The sequence below is a fragment of the Fusarium mangiferae genome, assembly GCF_900044065.1.
Source record: "Fusarium mangiferae strain MRC7560 genome assembly, contig: FMAN_scaffold007, whole genome shotgun sequence".
NCBI lineage: Eukaryota > Fungi > Ascomycota > Sordariomycetes > Hypocreales > Nectriaceae > Fusarium > Fusarium mangiferae.
The window spans coordinates 595,890-613,468 of record NW_024573927.1 but is presented as its reverse complement, the minus strand read 5'-3'; the positions used below and the strand labels follow the sequence as shown (position 1 = coordinate 613,468).

At 43.0% G+C, this 17,579-nt stretch overlaps 9 protein-coding genes across 9 annotated transcripts; 7 read left to right on the top strand and 2 right to left on the bottom strand.

Moving 5' to 3' along the window:
- Positions 1-147: 147 nt before the first annotated feature.
- On the top strand, positions 148-702 carry FMAN_13319 (uncharacterized protein; the record flags this gene model as incomplete). The annotated part of the gene is made up of 3 exons (XM_041832772.1): positions 148-160; positions 212-256; positions 305-702. The coding sequence occupies 3 exons, from the start codon at positions 148-150 to the stop codon at positions 700-702; spliced, it is 456 nt and encodes a 151-aa protein (XP_041683202.1).
- Positions 703-2,351: 1,649 nt separating this feature from the next.
- Positions 2,352-2,939, top strand: FMAN_13318 (uncharacterized protein; the record flags this gene model as incomplete). Its single annotated transcript, XM_041832771.1, has 1 exon — positions 2,352-2,939. One exon carries the CDS (start codon positions 2,352-2,354, stop codon positions 2,937-2,939), a length of 588 nt encoding a protein of 195 aa, XP_041683201.1.
- Positions 2,940-3,531: 592 nt separating this feature from the next.
- Positions 3,532-3,903, top strand: FMAN_13317 (uncharacterized protein; the record flags this gene model as incomplete). Its single annotated transcript, XM_041832770.1, has 1 exon — positions 3,532-3,903. The coding sequence occupies one exon, from the start codon at positions 3,532-3,534 to the stop codon at positions 3,901-3,903; it is 372 nt and encodes a 123-aa protein (XP_041683200.1).
- Positions 3,904-4,448: 545 nt separating this feature from the next.
- Positions 4,449-4,925, top strand: FMAN_13316 (uncharacterized protein; the record flags this gene model as incomplete). Its single annotated transcript, XM_041832769.1, has 1 exon — positions 4,449-4,925. One exon carries the CDS (start codon positions 4,449-4,451, stop codon positions 4,923-4,925), a length of 477 nt encoding a protein of 158 aa, XP_041683199.1.
- A 581-nt stretch (positions 4,926-5,506) lies between these two features.
- On the top strand, positions 5,507-5,995 carry FMAN_13315 (uncharacterized protein; the record flags this gene model as incomplete). The annotated part of the gene is made up of 1 exon (XM_041832768.1): positions 5,507-5,995. One exon carries the CDS (start codon positions 5,507-5,509, stop codon positions 5,993-5,995), a length of 489 nt encoding a protein of 162 aa, XP_041683198.1.
- Positions 5,996-7,007: 1,012 nt separating this feature from the next.
- Positions 7,008-7,781, top strand: FMAN_13314 (uncharacterized protein; the record flags this gene model as incomplete). The annotated part of the gene is made up of 1 exon (XM_041832767.1): positions 7,008-7,781. One exon carries the CDS (start codon positions 7,008-7,010, stop codon positions 7,779-7,781), a length of 774 nt encoding a protein of 257 aa, XP_041683197.1.
- Positions 7,782-10,486: 2,705 nt separating this feature from the next.
- FMAN_13313 (uncharacterized protein) lies at positions 10,487-11,889 on the top strand (the record flags this gene model as incomplete). The annotated part of the gene is made up of 2 exons (XM_041832766.1): positions 10,487-10,945; positions 11,782-11,889. The coding sequence occupies 2 exons, from the start codon at positions 10,487-10,489 to the stop codon at positions 11,887-11,889; spliced, it is 567 nt and encodes a 188-aa protein (XP_041683196.1).
- Positions 11,890-12,079: 190 nt separating this feature from the next.
- On the bottom strand, positions 12,080-13,102 carry FMAN_13312 (uncharacterized protein; the record flags this gene model as incomplete). The annotated part of the gene is made up of 1 exon (XM_041832765.1): positions 12,080-13,102. The coding sequence occupies one exon, from the start codon at positions 13,100-13,102 to the stop codon at positions 12,080-12,082; it is 1,023 nt and encodes a 340-aa protein (XP_041683195.1).
- Positions 13,103-15,897: 2,795 nt separating this feature from the next.
- On the bottom strand, positions 15,898-17,052 carry FMAN_13311 (uncharacterized protein; the record flags this gene model as incomplete). Its single annotated transcript, XM_041832763.1, has 1 exon — positions 15,898-17,052. One exon carries the CDS (start codon positions 17,050-17,052, stop codon positions 15,898-15,900), a length of 1,155 nt encoding a protein of 384 aa, XP_041683194.1.
- Positions 17,053-17,579: the final 527 nt, after the last annotated feature.

Genomic DNA, 17,579 nt, shown 5'->3' with positions numbered 1-17,579 from the left:
CTTCCTCTCGCTTATATCCCATCTCTCTCTCTCTCTCTCTCTCTCAACTAAACTCAACTTCTTCTTTTGGCAGTTCTGCCTTAGATAGCAAACTTTTTGATCCATTTTTGCCTCAACTTTAATCGCGACACAGCGATCTCAATAGTAATGTCTAAAAAAGGTGAGATCAGCCCTCGGACTGATTTATAATCCTTTTACTGACCCTTCTCAGCCATCGAGCCATATCTTTCTCTCGTGGCCACGCCTGAGGAAGAATGTATGTTGACTCCACCTCAACGTGTCAACTTTTGCTCACAAATCAAAGTCGCAGAAGACTATGACGATTTGATTTTCATCGGCGCCTACGACATCCAAATAGAATCTCACATCGAGAACAAGAAAACAAGCGACGTCTCTTTCCGGATAAAATTCAAGTTCAGCCCAACCGACACCTGGTCTCGCGGCTGGGCAGAAGAAATCGATCTTCACAAATACTACCAAGACATCGTCCTCAACTACTGGCGCGGCATCGGCGGGCGGTGCGAAGCCACGGGGTTCAAGATGTACAAAATACTCAGAATCATAGCGGAGGAGAAGAACAAGTATCGCGTGCAGTGGGTTGGCTATAACGCGGAGGAGGATACAAATCTGGAGCCCAAGAAGAAGGTCTGGAGCATCGCGCCTAAAGCCGTGCTTGCGTGGAAGACTCGCGCGGTGGAATAGGTTGCACCGCGTCGGGCATGAAGAGGCAAAAAAGTGTTTTTTTTGTGATTGGTGGCGCCAGGATACACAGCGTTGACTTTTTTGAGCGGGCGTTTGGTAATTTGTCATGTTCAAAACATCATACCCATAGCGTGTTTTTTTCTCTTTTGTTTTTACAGCCCTGCGCAAGCAAACTTTGGGTGCATTAATATAAATTCCAGAGCCAAGCAATGGCGCTCTTGAATATTTAATTCACATGTCAGTTATCCTCTTGCTGGTAATTCTGTCCCTTCGTGATTTCCACCAACACCTCTTCCTGCTTCCTTGCTGTCTCGGCTAACTCCTGCGAAAGTTTGCGAATTGATTCCAAATCGATCTCAAACTGCCTCAAAGCCTTGCGATATTCCGCAAAAATACTGAATATATCTTGATCTGATTGCCGATTACGGAGGTAGGTCTCAAAAGTCTTTGCTCAAGATAACTGTGGCTAGAGGACCCACTTTTGATAAGATACCTTAGGTACATCTAGCGAAATGATAGTCACTAATTACAATAGAACTACAGCAAGGAGAGCCAGTAATTTATTTACACGGCTCCTCTAAATGCCCTATAATTATAGAGCTACTATAGGGCAGTCTCCCTATATCTCTCTTATCACTTGTACTTCCTTGTACCTGACAGGGATTAGCAATTGTGGCGTAAGTCATTTTAGGCAAAGACTTTTGAGACCGACCTCCGTACTCAGCTTGTGTTGCACTTCGGCTACTAACGACTGGAGTCTATCCACTGTGACTTTATATTTCGACTCTAGATCCTTTTTCTCACTACAATGGTACAAGAATATTTTATTGAGATTGATGAGCCTTCCTAGTAATGCGGAAGCGGGTCTGGTGGTTTGTGGCTGAATTCGGTTGGCCCTTCGCCTCCCGGATCCCGATTCGCCATGGTAGTGGCGGTTTGAGGGGCATGGCTTGTTGATGTACTGAATGGCGTTGCAGAGGTTTGTGATTGGACATTTGCTGACGTGTCTTTGTTGGGACGCACTTGGGATGTTGGACCTGGTTGGGCCTTTTATCTGTCTAACGGCTGAGAACCAGAACAAAACAGTGCTCGCAGCTTTGCATGCTGACATCACCGTGAATCGTGATGCATACATTTACTCACTATGACCATATACAGTGTATTATGGTCATCTATGTCACAAGCTCATCACGGAAATCAAGTTTCGCATAATATCACACAGAAAGTTGGTAGGCCGTATGCCTCAAAGACGTGTCACTATTCATGATTTGTCGTTGCCTTGATACAGAGCTCAGTTTCACAAAGCCGACACCTTGCCAGACTTCGAGTCAAGGGAAGATATGTCAGTGCATCCTGCTAGTCAACAACATAGTGACAGACGACAGAAGTCTCAGACACAGATGTGATTACTTGCACACAAGGACAAGCATCTATGAACAAGTCACCATAGAGAAAATGACGGTGATGAGTATGCCAAAAAGGACTTCATCACTGCGCTTGCTGTGAGTGATCGATGCCGTCTGCACTGAACTGGTGAGTCCATAAAACACATGAGGCATCCTGGGGTCTTAGTGGATTGTCAAACCAAGACACACTACCAAAGACACATATCCACTCATCTCTACCATCACCGAATACCTCCACAAAACATGTCATCGCACCGCAACGGAAAGGGTTCCAACAAACCGCGATCCAATGATCAAAAGCCCAGTGGCACACGATCCATAAATCCGGGATCTACTGATCCTGGGTTCAATGGTCCAAAATCTGATCGCCCACGACCTAATGGTCCACGAACCATGGAGCTGGGAACCCCTGGCCCAAGAAACGTGGATCTAGAATCTATGGAACCACGGCTCAGTGGTCAACGAACCATGGGACCACGATCCAATGACCCGCGATCTACAAGTGACCATCCCCAGACTGGAGCCAGCGGCGCAGGAGGCCAAAAACAAATTGTAATCATGAGACTAAGTGAAGAACTGGCCAAAATTCGGTGGCGGATAGAGGCGATATATCCCTTAAAAGCTGAGCAACAAGAGGCAGTGGAATGCCAAAGTGACAAGATAGCCTGGATGGAACGCGAAAAACGGTCAAGTAAGGACAAAAGGAAGGCTAAAGAGGAATTGGAAGTAATGGAGGCTACTTTGAAAGAAACAGTGAAAAAGCTGGAGAAAGCGAGACTCGAAGAAGAGGAAGTATTTATGAAGAGGTGGCGTCTTCAGCATGGCAAGTGAGAGAGTTGGAGGAGAAGGGGGTCAAAGAGGAAGGGAGACTTCAGTATTCCTTAGCTCTATCACTGCTAGATCCAAATCGTAACTCGATGGGTTTTTGAAACAATGCTTGGTTTGATCTCGCGAGGAAATGATAATGTTGTGACTGTCGCCTTTTCTTGAGCGGCCGAGATAACGAAACTGTAGACAGAATACGAGATGAAAATGCATCAAACTACCAGCAAACTTACTAGTGAATCTATTGCACTCCTTCAAGATCATTAGAGCGAACGTTTGTAACTAACAGACCTTGGTGGTTAACCCGCTGTCATTTGCAGTTGAGACCAGTGGCAGATAGCTGCTAATTACTACTTAATCTCCACGGTACCTAGTGATCAGACTCCGATAGAGACAGTGCAAGTGACGAGCACGCCTTGGAGAGTTCTTCACTGCGCTGGCTCTGAGTGTCCATCATCCAGTCCCTGTTGATCCCAACTCTAAAAGCCCATAAAAGACTCCAGGCATCCCATGCTTTCTGAGTCGGCCCTCAAACCAAGGCAGGTACAGACAGAAGACAGCTAACGATCTCTACAATCGGTGAATAACTACGAAGACCATGTTCTGGAGTCGCCGCCGAAAGGGATCCAATGCCCGACGATGCACCGACAGGCCCCGATCTAGAAGGGCACAGTGGGAAATTCAAGAACGCATCAGCGTGTTGAACCGAAGACTGAACAGCATACGTGCGGAGATCGATGAGATATACCGACAGCGAGACGAGAAGAAGAAGAGAGTGAGAAGGGCGAAAGATGAAGTGAAGCGACTGAAATCTAAGAAACGACCAAAGCGAAGGGACATTGAGGAGGCCAAAGAAACGTTGCGCAGGAGAAAGCGTGATTTGAAGGAGATTAAGCGTGTCTTGAAACAAACAAAGCGTGAGAAAAAGTCTCTTACGAAGAAGAGAGATCGTCTCAGCCTGCGCGTCTAAGCGGATCTGGGAAACAATAGGACGTAAATTGCTTAGACATTCTCTAGTTATTTGAATCGCATTTTTGGTGAACCCTGAAACGGCCGAGATGCAATCTAGGAGCTGAGTCACTATTTTGCTATGTTACCTTTTGTCACGCCTTAGAGAAGATACGACACGAGATGACAAAGAAAAAGAACAGGAATTCTCCAGAACATGTGCGATAGGCTCGTCGCGTGAAATGACATATCGGAACACGAAATTCGGCTCGGGCGTTGCAATAGGTTCGTGGTTGAGTGCTATGTTCAGTGCCACAAAGTCGCCAGCGACTTGTGTGATATACGGTAGTGGGCTGGTCATGTTCAGTCAGTGTGTGACGGTGAACAGTGGTCAATGAAAATGAACAGAAACATGGTTCTTGTCAGGGTGACTAATGGTTTTGGGTATAAATTCCGAACCTGATTCATCCCTGTGGCAGAAAACTCTCCCTCATTCCAGCTTATACGACCGGCTATCGAAAACCAGACACGTCCTTTGCAATCAACTTCAAGGGAATTGTAGTCAGGATGTCTGACCAACGAGTGATTGTAGTTGAGGTAACACCGCCACGGGAGGAACATGATGAGCAACATTTCTTAGAGAAGGAGATTGATCTTGCTGAAAACAAAATCGAAAGACTGCAAGACAAAAAGGATCGACTGAATGAAAGAATAGGTAAGCTTGATCAGAAGACAAAAAACCTAACCAAGAGCAATGAAAGGTTCGAGGAAGTTCTGGACAGATCACAGCAAGAAGGAGCATCGAGAAGGGTCTTGGAGACCGGGCTCGAGTCGTTGAAACAAGGCAGGGAGACTTGTCTAGAGAACGAGAAAACGCTGCTTGAATTGGATCTCGAGGCTCTGGGGTTACTCAAGAAGATAAGGGAGTGGGAGGTTTACAGAGAGAAGCTAAAGACTAGACAAGAGGAGATGAGGTTTGAGGAGTGGATGAGACGCGAGGAGGGCTTGCGGTATGAGGATTGGAAGAAGAGCAAGTACAGTTGAGACTAGGTAAGAGAAGCAGCTGCACTTGAATTTGAAGGTTGTATTATTGACTCTAACTTGACTGAAATCCTATAGAAGGACCTTATAATTATTTAGTCTTAGCAGAAAGTCTGCTATTTTGCCACTGTTACCTTTTGTTGCGCGTCTGAGAAAATCCGATAGCTGACGAGAATGCGAAGAAAAGAATAGAAGAATAGAACGGGACTTGCATTAGGACTTATGTGATTATTCTGACGTGTTTGACATGAGCTATTGGAACTACCAAGTGTTGAGTCTCGATTCGGTCATTGTAGTGGATTCTTGGTTGAGCCAAATGTTCAGTGCACACAGACTGTAGCTGCTCGTGATGGACACGACCACTCAGGGGCTGTTCGTTACCATCTCAAAGCTGTAAGGGTGGGCAATGATCAGTGAACAAGACCAAGAGCCATTGTGATTCATGTTATATGACGGATGCCCTCACTATAAGGATGCGAGGCTCATTCCACTAGGTGGCAGTAAACTCATCATTTCAACAAGCTACCGACAAGTTACAACAAAGAATACCCCTTCTCAAGACTTTAAACAATCCTCAATCCAACATGTCCGACCGAGCGATAATTATAGTGGAGGAGGACCCATCTCGTGATGAACATGAACAACGAAGCAGAAAACTGAAAAAAGATCTCAACCGCGCGAGGAAGAATATCAATGAGCTGCAGAGGAAGATCATTAACACTGAGAAGGAGATTGATGAAGTCAGCCGGGCGAAGGAGACTCTAGAAGAGAAGAACAAAAAGTTCGAGAGTGTCATCCGACAGAAAGGAGGAGGATCATCGCGGAAGGCGGTACAGAGTGGGACTCGCCAATTACGGAGCAGCGAAAATACCAGTGCCGATCGAGGCTTAAAGTTGAATAGGCTAAAGGACAAACGACATGGGTTGGAGGTGATGAAAATGGGTTGGGAAACTTGGAGAAAGAATGTTGAGGAGGAATGCCGTCGGAGAGCAATCTTTGGAGATCGGATGAGGAACGAAGAGTTGCAGAGCTGTGAGAGCTGGGAGGAAAGCAGCTATCATCCACCGAGGTAAAAAGCCCAGAGCTTCTCCTCCAATTCAATCTAGCTCAAATCGAGACAAAGTCAATTGCAGTTCAAGTAGAAATTTCACACAAAGGGCTCCACTTACGACGCAATATGAAGTGGTCTGGGGTAAAAGCGAATATTGCTGAGATGATACTGCCTGTATCCTGATAAATTGAGAAGTGGTATACCTATATTATAGACAATCCCAGATAGGGGAAACAAAAGCGCATTGAACGTCCACTGAAGTCCAAAACGGTGACTTTGGTAGAACCTTGGAGAAAGAGGAACACTGTGGACAGGACAACAGCTGAGTCTTCAGCGACAGCTACAGCTACACTACTTCCTGACGCTGATGGGCCCACTAAGGTAAAGACCTTTGGCACTGATAAGACCAATGAATATCCAGTGAGGAAGAAAAGTGTGGCTGAGGTGAGCGAAAAGAGTCACTGAGTTCAGCTAGATGTTTCTATCGTTCTGTCTATAGGGGAAAGTGCTGTGACTCTGTGTTGTTGCAAATATGATAGAGGACAAACCAGCCGATTCGTAGGAGGTTCGCTAAGAGCTACAGTCACATGGCGTGGAAAGAAATAAGAGTTTAACTTTGAGCGGGTTGTAGAAAGATTAACTGATTTGAAAAGGATCGTCAAACTCTGTTCGAGGAGTCTTGTCAACGTAGCTACCACCTGGGCCGTAAGTGACGGGCTGATACGTACGACTTGCAGGCTCTGAAGCTCCGAGGAGCTCCTTACCTCGTCACCTATGACTTTCGGAAATGCCCAGTGAAACAGTCAAACACGATGCTGATTAGTTGCAAGGAACTGAAACTTCTGCATGATTCATTGCGTATCGCAGGTCACTTGTACTGAATCAAAACGCAAGTAGCGCGGTGTACTGCTATATCAAGACGAGATTCCGGATAGCCACTGAGTTCTGCATTAGATCTCCTACCGACACATACTCAAGTGACAAATTACCTACACGGAATACTATCCCTATTCGCATCCTCTCCAGACGACATCATGCCGGAAGACAACCCCCAAGACAATAATCCCTCGGAGAATTTTGCAACAGGCAATGCACCTCAGAGCCTGGATGCAAATGCGGCCACCGATATGGTCGTGTATGAACCTCAGAACGAGCCCAGCGATGTCCCATCAGAGTCCGCGGCCGAAGATCCACCTCGATTCATTCCCCAGGACGTGCCGGACAATATGCAGGTGAACGAGCAATCTAGACCTGACAAGGGCAAGTATCGAAAAAGCATGCCTCAAGAGCAAGTATATGAAAACAACGTACCCTGGGCAAACGATCTAGAAAGCCAGACTGGAAGTCGGGTTCACTTCGATGAAAGCTCATCAACCAGGCGCCCAAGAGAGAAAGACTCCAGAAGAATGGGCTCCCACGGGGGAGACAGTCATAGAGGAGGATCTCACAGAGGCGAGTCTCATAGAAGAGATCATCGCAGCACGGACTATAGCGAGAAGAAATCTCACCACTCACGAAAATCTGAATCTCACAGATCAACGTCTGAGAAGAAAGACTCTCATAGGTCAAGCTCTGACAAAAAGGGCTCACACAGATCGGAACCACGGAGGCCAGACCGTGACCGGAAGGACTCTGACAAAGGAGACTCGCACAAAACATCAAGGAAGGATGGGTCTCACAAGAAAAAGATAGATGCTACACCTATCTATGGACGGCCCTCTTTCTTTGCCGCCTTGGGCCATGAGATACACCAAACTCCTTACGTGAGACGTCCGATCGAAAACCAGAGGAAAGAAAAGAGAAGGTAGTAGGCACGGGGAAGAGGACGGAGGCATAGTTACGGCGTGAATTAATACAAACACAGTTGCTCGAAGCTGAACAGAGACTAATAGGCGAAGAGGTGAGAAGAAGTGTTCGTGAGTCGCTTCTAAAACAGAATTCCCAAGTCTGTCGTGTGACCGCGCAATAAAGAGATTATTACTGTTCCGATTTCATGTTAGTAGGAGAACAGGACCGAGCATTTTCATTACTAATTAATACCAGGGTGAATGATTTGACACATCCATGGGGCGAAAAGGGTCCTTAGTCCTTATAGCTCTTGTACACACCTTGAAATGAAGACGCCCAGCATCGACTATCTTTCTATCTTCTCTCGGCCGGATTAAGCTCGACAAGTCCCCGGTGACCGAGGCGTGAAAGACTCGACCCTGAGATGTCAGCCGCACAAAACACTGAATAGAATGAGTCGAAGAAAACAAACAGACAAATTCGGAGTGAAAGGATAATGGTCTGTAATGGTAAGCTGTGCATGGTTTGGTTAACTATGTCTGGTGTGCAATCGCTATGTGTTTGTCTGTGAACAAGACAAAGTGCCCGTCACTGGTGTAGCTCACAGTGAGAAGCTACAGTCAAGGGAAATAAAGCACCCAATAGCGGTGAAGTCTGTGTCCTTAGAAGAGTACGATGTATAAGATCCATTGACGGCTAGCGAGTGGAGGCTCAATGAGCATAGGTCCCAGATAAGGCTGCGGAAGATTATACCTAAGCAACGTTGCCTCGATTCCTTGCCGTTGCACTCCAATAGAATGTCCGGCTGTTGCAACACAAGAAATATAAATAAGGTTCTTCTTCACTTTTGATTAGCATATTCTGGTACTGCTTACATCACAATAACTATACATATTCTCCGATCAAAATGCCCAACAGAAACTTCCCCCGGTTCTTTGACATTCCCGCGTTCCTAGCACACGGCAAGGCTATCAAAGAAACTAAAGAGAAACTCCAAATAGTCAAGTTTAAAAAAGAAAAACTCAGGAAAGATAGAGAGTATGTCGAGAAGGAGATCGAGGAGTTAGAGAAAGGCGGCAGAAATGATGAGGAAAGAGATATTGAAGAGGACATCACAGATCTTCGAACAGAGTTGTAAAAGCTTGAAAAGAAGAAACAGAAATTGAATCGTGAGAAGGAGAAACTCAAGGAAACAAAGAAGAGGCACCAGAAGGCAATGGAAAGGCTATAGAGGAGATAGATATTTAGGATATTATCTTCTCTCAGCTAGATTAAGCTCTTAGCTATAGGTCTTAGTAGTAAATAATACTTTTAGCTTATAATTTAAATATTATATTAAAATATCTAATTAATTACTATAATATAAGGCTAATAAGAGAAAAACCTAAATAATAACTCTTTAGCTAGCCTTAAGGTATATAAAAATATCTCTTTAATTTATTAATTAAAGAAAGTTAGCTTAATATTATAAATACCTTTAATCTTTAAAATAATAGCTTTTATATTAATAAAATTAATCTTTTATTAATATAAACTTTATTAAATAATAAATATTAATAATTATATTAATAAAACTATAATTATATTTAAAGTTATATTAATATATAAAAAGATTATATAAAGTAATTATATTTATAATTCTTTTAAAAAAGACTTTAAGGCTACTATATAGTTAATTTATATATAAGACTTCTATAAGTTTAATAATAAATTCCTTATTTAGCTAGCTTTATTTATTTATAAAATTATCTTTTTATAATAGCTTTTAATAAATTTCTTAAAAAAGTTATTTTAATTACTTAATAAAAAGAAAAGGCATTAAATAAATTATTAAAGTTAAAAAAGGTAATTTAAAAAATAATTAAATAATTAATTTAAAGAAATAAAACTTAAATTATATTTATATTTAAGGTATAAATAGTAATTTACTAAAAGGAACTTTTTATAAATATAATATATAATTATTAGGTTTATTAAGAAATATTAATATATAAAAAAAGCTTAATAGAAAGTTTTATAATAATATATATATTAAAGCTATTAAGGTAAAAGTTTAGGAAAATTAAAAGGTTATAGTAGTATTAAGTTTATAAGTTAATTATAAGGTTAGAAAATACACTTTAGGTATAATATAATAGCTGGGATATTATAATGGGTAGAATTACAGATTTAAAGCTTATAGCCTAGCATAAATAGAGAGCCTTTTATTACTTCAGGGTGAGTTTGATTCGGAGCATGTCTGGCAGTGAAAAGCTATATATCGTGTTGATAGAGGTGAGCGGCCCCCAAAACATCGCAATACGCATATATAGTATGGACTTGCAGTTTCTTCAGAAGGTGGCTTGTTTTTGCCAGCCGAATAGTTCAGCTCACATTAGCGGCGGCTTCTCAGCAACACCGTGGCAATGAGTACAACGAGGATCTGGCCACTGGTGTTGCCGGAAGGTTAGTGATAAAGAGATGACGGTAGCTAATTGACTACACGGTGATTAGGTGTCCCCGAGAAATCTGCTTCTGGGGAAATATTGGCGATGAACAAGAGCTTGAATTGGCTAGTCGTGAATCGCAAGGAATCTTGGGAACAAGTTGAAGTATAAATGAAAGCCTCCCTGACCACTCAAAGTTGTACATCAGATGTCGTATTTACGATTCCACCAAGAAACCCGCTAACTTCGCCGAAACCCACCACTTTGCCTGGTGACCATCTGCATCATCTTACGAAAATATGGCGGAAAACGAAACTCAAGAGACCAATACAACTGAGAAGAGAGTGCTTGACGGATTATCGGAACATGCACCTCAAAACATGTCTAAGCTTCTCCCCCAAGACGAGCGTGAGGACTCTGACTCTGGCTCTGAGGAGGAACATGCCCAGGAAGATGGGTCTGAAGAGGATGAACCGAAAAGCGATAGAGCGAAAGAGAAAACTAGATCTGCGGGGGACTCGCACAAGAATCATTCATGCAAGAAGGAGTCTCACAACAGGGATCCCAGCAAAAAGCACCCTCACAAAAAAGAGTCACGGAAGAAACACTCGCATAAAGACAACAGTATTTCGAAAATTGACACCAGAAGCTCCAGCATGGGCTTCAGTGATATGTATACCGTCCGAACGTTGAAAGTCATGTGGAACTGTGATAGGGTTAAGGGGTTAAAAAGAGGCTTTAGCCTTAAGGCCATAAAGGTAAAGAATACTAAAAAAATATATATAGGTAAAATACTTATTGCCTTTATTAATACCTAAAATCTTACTTTTAGCTAAAAGCTAGATATCTTAATAATTAACTTTAAAGGTATATAAATAAATAGCTATTACTTATCTATAAAGATAATTAGGCTTAAAATATATAAAATACCTAAAAGTAAACTATTTAATATAAATAAGTTTATTAACTTAAGATAATACTCTTAAAATAACTTTTATTATAATTAAATTAATATAATAATTAATTAATTAATAGCTTATAATGCCTTTTTACTTTTTAATATATTTTATACTTTATAATATTATAAACCTGCCTTAAAGGCTATAGCTATATCTTAATAGCTAAAATAGCTATAAAAGGCTTTATAAAGAGATTTAAAAAGGTAATATTAAAGATATTATCTTTATAAGCCTTATTTACTTTATATTTAATACCTATAAGTAATATTATAATAATTTATAATACTAAAAGGATATTTTTTAATATAAACTAAAAAAGCTATTAAATAATAAAATAGTAGTAATTAATAAAGTACTATATAATCTAGCTTAAGTATATACTATAATAGATTTATAGAAAAAAATAAATATTTATTATCCTTAATAATAACTATACTATTTAAAAAGTTATAAGCTAGGCTAGGAAAAGTTAAATAGGCTAGTAATATTAGGCAAAAAAGCTTATTAAAGATTTAGTTATAATTAGGATTAAGTTTTTAGTTAAATAAAGCTTCTATATTAAATAAGTTATAAAGGTTTTAAATATAAAGGTTATGTGGAATAAAGGGTTCGCTGACCTTAAAGATGTCTAAAAGAAACTGGAAAAGCTGGACAAGAAGAAAAAGAAGTTAGAGGAGGAAGAAAAAGAGCTCAAGAAGTGGCTTAACGATCTTCATGAAAATATCAAGAAAAAGCGATCTTGAGATTGGTAGTGGGACTAGGTCAAGGCAGCAATTGCATTGTTGCTGATGCTAGAAAAGAACTTTGACGTTGAAAGTTAGCGCATCTCTTTGTATTTGCTTAACTAGCGATTCTCGAATAAAGAAGGTATTCATCATACTCCGTTTCTGTTTCCTTGTGATGAACCGCTTTCCCGCCGTCCCCAATTCCGTTTCATGCTGTTAATACACCAGCGCCCATCATCTCGACTACCAGGGCAGAACCTCCCACCATTGAACCATCAACTTCCTTCCATAGATCCTTATCCGGATCGAGACCCTTGTTCAACAGATAGCGAGTATACCGTTGACATCTTCCTTTGACAGCATACCAGAGCAACTCCTTGCCATGCTCACCAATGAAACCGGGTTCTCCTACCAGTCTTTCTGTCATCAAGATTGCCATATCATCTTCCCGAGCTAGTGCCGCCGTGATAATCGCATGATGCCTCGTCCACCTCCGAACAAGTGGGTCAGCGCCGCCCTCAAGAAGCAGCGCTAATGTTGGCATGTCTCCTCGTATGACAGCCATCTCCAGTGCATCAGCACCTCGGGCCCCAGCCTTGTCCTCGCGGAAAACGTCTTTCTCGATAAAGAAACTGAGGATATCATGTTGAGATGCACCCACGGCGACATGCAGAGGCGTTTCGCCCCAGTCGTCGCTATCATCAATGTACGCCCCACTATCAAAGAGCAATCTCACGATATCGAGATACCCTCTTCGCACTGCCAGCAACAAGGGAGGAACATCGCCTTTCACATGAGAGTTGGGATCAACACCTTGATCTAGCATGAGATTCACCAGATCATAATTGCCAGTCGTTACCGCAAAGTAGACAAGATTATCCCCAACCTTGTTCCTGCGGTGAACATCAGCACCTCTCGCCAGCAGTAGATGAACAATATCCCAGTGCTGTTTCCGGACTGTTGGGAATAGGGCAGTCTCGTCGTCGCAATTAATGATGTAGTTGACGTCAGCGCCTTGGCCAAGTGATCTCTCTACCACTGAAACGAGGCCCTCTTCAGAACCCCATCGGAGCGCGTTGCACCGCCAGTGCGCATCCTCACGATAGACAAGATCGTTGGCAATGAGGTGGAATCGTTTGTTGGTCTGGCAGAAGGCGTTGAGGTCAGAGCGCACTGTCAAATTCTGTACGATCAGTTCAATAATCTCTGTTGCTAGGTCTTGAAACAGCATATTGACTGACTAGTATTGCGACAGTTGGAATATTTGGAAGGAACAGAGGGAGAGATTGATTCTTTGGAGTGCTGAAGGATTCAGAGAGACTGACGTGAGACTTGGATCGCCGACTTCCGATGATCAACGGAGGATCGGGTGAGTTCCATATGGTGAGCTTACGTGTTTTCTCACATCAAGTACGCGGCAGCATGAATAGAGCTTTCAATGATTAATTATGCGAATCAAATAGTCGGAATGGAGAACATTGTTTATGCCGCCCCCGTCATCATCAATTTATGCTGCCTCTAAAGTACGACAGGGCAGGAAGACTTATCAAGTGGTCGTTGCTTGGCGGCTGGCTGATTTGAAGCTATTCCTGAAACTGCGAACTTGATCCTTCGCCCTCATCGAATCTCACCATGGTAGCTGACCACTCTAAAGCCGGAGGGACCAGTCATCATCAAACAACCACCTCTGCTTTCTTCTCCATCGCTTTAACACATTTCGGGCATTCTCTCGAGTCCATATACTCATCTCTCGAATCGATCACGGTTTTGCATTTCGCTCGCGGAAACTTCTTCTTCTCGTCGTAAGGCGTCTCGCTCTGCTTGTATCCAATCAAGCAGTCGCATTTCTTCTCGTTGCAGTAGTATTTCACGAAGGTGGTAGGACACGTGGTAACGAATTTGGTACCCATATCGACATCTTGGGGGTACTAGATCTGTCCGATGGCTTTATTTCGAGATCTACGAGAGAAACAGTGCCGTATTTATGCCCGCGGAAGCTGACTGCCCATGATTCGAGCTGATCACAATAGCTACACCGAATAAATTTCGTACAATCCTTCACTCGTGAGTCTAGAAGACGCTGGGCAGAGAATATTTCTGGTCTGTTAATAGAGTATTTGTGACCAACTCCTTAATTCCTGTAGTGATTCAAGTCACTTCTTCTCCTTCCGTTTCTTCTCCGCGCAAACAGAACACCATATTGGAGAGAAGTACTCATTTACTATTTTAACCTCAGACTTACATTTCTTCCTGTGCCGTGGTGTCTCGCAAGGCGTCACAGTCGTATCGTGATGGCCGAGGGTCCAGCAATCTTCGCATTGATATCGGATGCTTACTGTCTTACACATGACGGCAGTAGTAGATATCACAGTGGGGGGCTACTTATTGCTTCCTATGGTTGAAGACTTGATTGATGGAATTTGTTTGAGATATGGTGTGTCAGAAAGCGAGCATCTGGTTGAATTAATACTGCTCGCTGGGCTGTGAATATGCCCACGTTTCTCCAATAAGGTCTCGATATGTAAAACCACGGAGGAAGGCACAATGACTATTCAACGCTTAGTATCACGCAACTGTATTTATTGAAAGATATTTTTCATCAAATCGATACAGAATGACCAGTCCGCACTTCATTCCAGCTATCAACTAAAGTCCTCATTTCTCGCTTTGCTTCTTCTTCGTCTCCTCGCACTTCTGGCAAAAGTCAGAAGAGATATAATCAGTCCTTTCCTCAAACTCTGCAGTGCATCCTTTTTCCATATCCCCTGGGTTCTTGCATGGCACCCCGTCTATTCTCAAACCCGATCGTGTGGGCGCATACTTGACACAAAGATGAGGTATGTATTGTTCTGCACATATTTGCATCAAAGTTTTATCTGTAACTAGTTTTCTTTTATGTGTTTCTGGTATGTTAAGAGTTTTGACTTTTCATTTCCTGGCAGAGACGGCCCAAGGCCTGGTTTATATACCTTGACAGGCATGTTATCACTGACATAGCTCACACTGACAAGATGCGGGTGATAAAAAATAAAACGACGGTGGTTTAGATAAGTATCAATCTTCTACACCTCAGGAACTTTCCGAACCTCCGAACCCACGTCCGCACATCTCATCATGACTCAGCCAGTGCTTTCAACTTCTCCTCCTCCTCCTTCTTCCGAGCCTCCTCACAGGGGCCACATTCCTTATAGACGAGTGGGTCTTTCGAATCATAGTCTCTGACGCATCGCTCCTTGTCACAGAACTTGTCAACGGTCTCTGTGCTTATCAAATGGCCACAATAACCCCAGTATCTGATATACGTAGTAGTGCACATGGTTTCCTTATGCTTAATAGAAAAAGAAGATTTCTTATTCCTAATGTGGATTTCGTGAGAATAGTTGAGGATGGTGGTGCTTATAATATCATATATTGTGGAGGTTGTGGGAAGATACGTTGGGAGATTGCTGAAAGCTTGGCTTATATACTTTCCGACTTTTGTAGGTGTATCATATTGGAGCTGGAGTGAAAGAGTCAACGTGATCTCGAAGTAATACAACAATTGGTTACCTACAGTGAATCACCTACAGGTGAGATGTCAAAATAGCCACCAGTAAAGACATGCACGGATTCACAAGTATTGACTCATGAAACAGGCCCCTTTTATGATATTGGACAGTGTCAAGGATTATCATAACAACTTCTGAAGAAGCTGTCTTCTCATGCCTGATGCTATTCATTACTAACAACGGGCGTACCGTTGTGAATATTGGACACCAGAGGTCATAATCACGGCGGTGTATCTCAAGTGAAACAAACTTAATGTGCATAAAGGTTACTAATAGACTCATTTCCTGAACTGAGACAAAATAATGAGAAATACTTGAGTTGATAGACCCCATGGCTGATGGTTTACATCACGGGCCTCAAACGCACCTCACACGGATGAGAAATACAACGGGAAAACACCCCTTATCAAGACCGGCCGAGCTTAAACTCCTGGAGAGAACTCCATACAACGGTCCAGACATATCCATTCATCCATCTTTACTTGATTGCCTTCTTGAGCTCTGCTGCCTGGAGCTTCAAGATAGACAACCATTCTTTACCGATATGAGCGTAGTCGGCAAACCCTGCCGGGTCATCCAGGTATGAGTATATGATATCCCAGTTAAGTGCTAGAAGTGGACCCAGGATAGGAATCAGACCAAGTCCTGCTCCGACAATCTGCTTGACAAAGTTTGACCATGCCGATTTATCAAGAGGAGCATAGACAAAGCGGATTCCTTCATTAATCGACGTCCAATCGTTGCCCTTTCTGTGGAAGTCTCCTGAATCCCACTGAGTAACAGAGTTGTCTGCCACACTGAGCGAAGCTGCTTCTCGAAGCAGCCAAATGGATTCGAAGCAGATATGCGTGCCATCAGCGCGGCGAGCGACCCTATCCTCCGGAATGCACAGTGCTGCCATGATTGATTGAACATTCAAGCATAGAGCTGCTCCAGAGTAACCCAGTCCCCGACCGTTGGTGATGTCCAAATGAATGGGCTCATTGTCCCAGTAGTTCTTTAGGGTCAAGCCTTGCGCCGAGAACTTGTGAAACTGAATGGTCCCAAGTCTGCTGAAGCCCGGGTAACTGGGGTCTTGGAAGATTTGGGGGAAATAGAGTGCTCTGATGGGCAGCGTTGGATCGACAAAGATATACTTATGGGATTTGATGTTGAAAGCCAGGTAGGCATTCTGGTCTGTTTCTTTGTACCACATGTATGTACTCTGCCCATCATTATGGACAAATGGGCTTGGCGAGTCGATGTATGTGTTACCACTGGTGTCTTCAGTGTCATTGTAGAACACTGAGGTACTGGCAAAGGTCCCCAGGACATCTCTGAGTGGTGAATGCAAGTACTCAAAGTTTCCCCGAGGCCAGTTTGGCTTCTTGATCTTGTTGGAGTTTGAAGCTTGGTCATAGACTCCATTTATGACAACCTCAACGATGAAGGTCTTGTAGAAGCCTGCTTCAGTCTGCATCCGTGCTGGAAGTGCAGAGGTTGCCGTGTAGCCTATTCCAGTGGGTGGAGAGTAAGCATCACGAGCTTGTGGACTAGTGTCTGAGCTGTCATTGCGTGGGGATATGTTTGGTAATTCTGGTGGTGCATGGCTTCGCTCAGTACCGGGGTGTTGTTCGATAGATGTGTCGGCCATGATGAAAGAAACAAGACAGAATTTTGCTTAGATTGTATGCTGATTATAGAGTCTAGGCTTTCTCTAATCTCTGTAGAGTAGTGCATAGGGATATTTTGTTCTGCCCAGATATTTGAGGGTCTTTATATATTACGAGAAAATATAGTCAGGGGCATTGCGTCAACTGTCCCGACGCACTTGGGGTTTGTGGCTGGCCGCTGACATCCTCTCTTGCCGTAAATGTCTTGTTCTGCATCTGAGGCCTTCCTTCAGACACGGCAGGAATCCGAACACCAATACCTGACGTATAAATGCGCCATGTAGGACTTTTGTATTGCATGTACTCATTCCGCTCCGTCAGGTCTGAAATGTGACAGGGAAAAGGAGGGGACGCCGGACAAATCAACCGGGGTACGTAATCTTACACAAAAATACATATGGCGTGTATATAACAACTCACTCTCTTCCGGACACCACCTTCGTGGTGTGTGTCACTAATGGCGGGTCTTTTGACAGCGATTGCACTAGTTCAACAGATTCTCGGACTT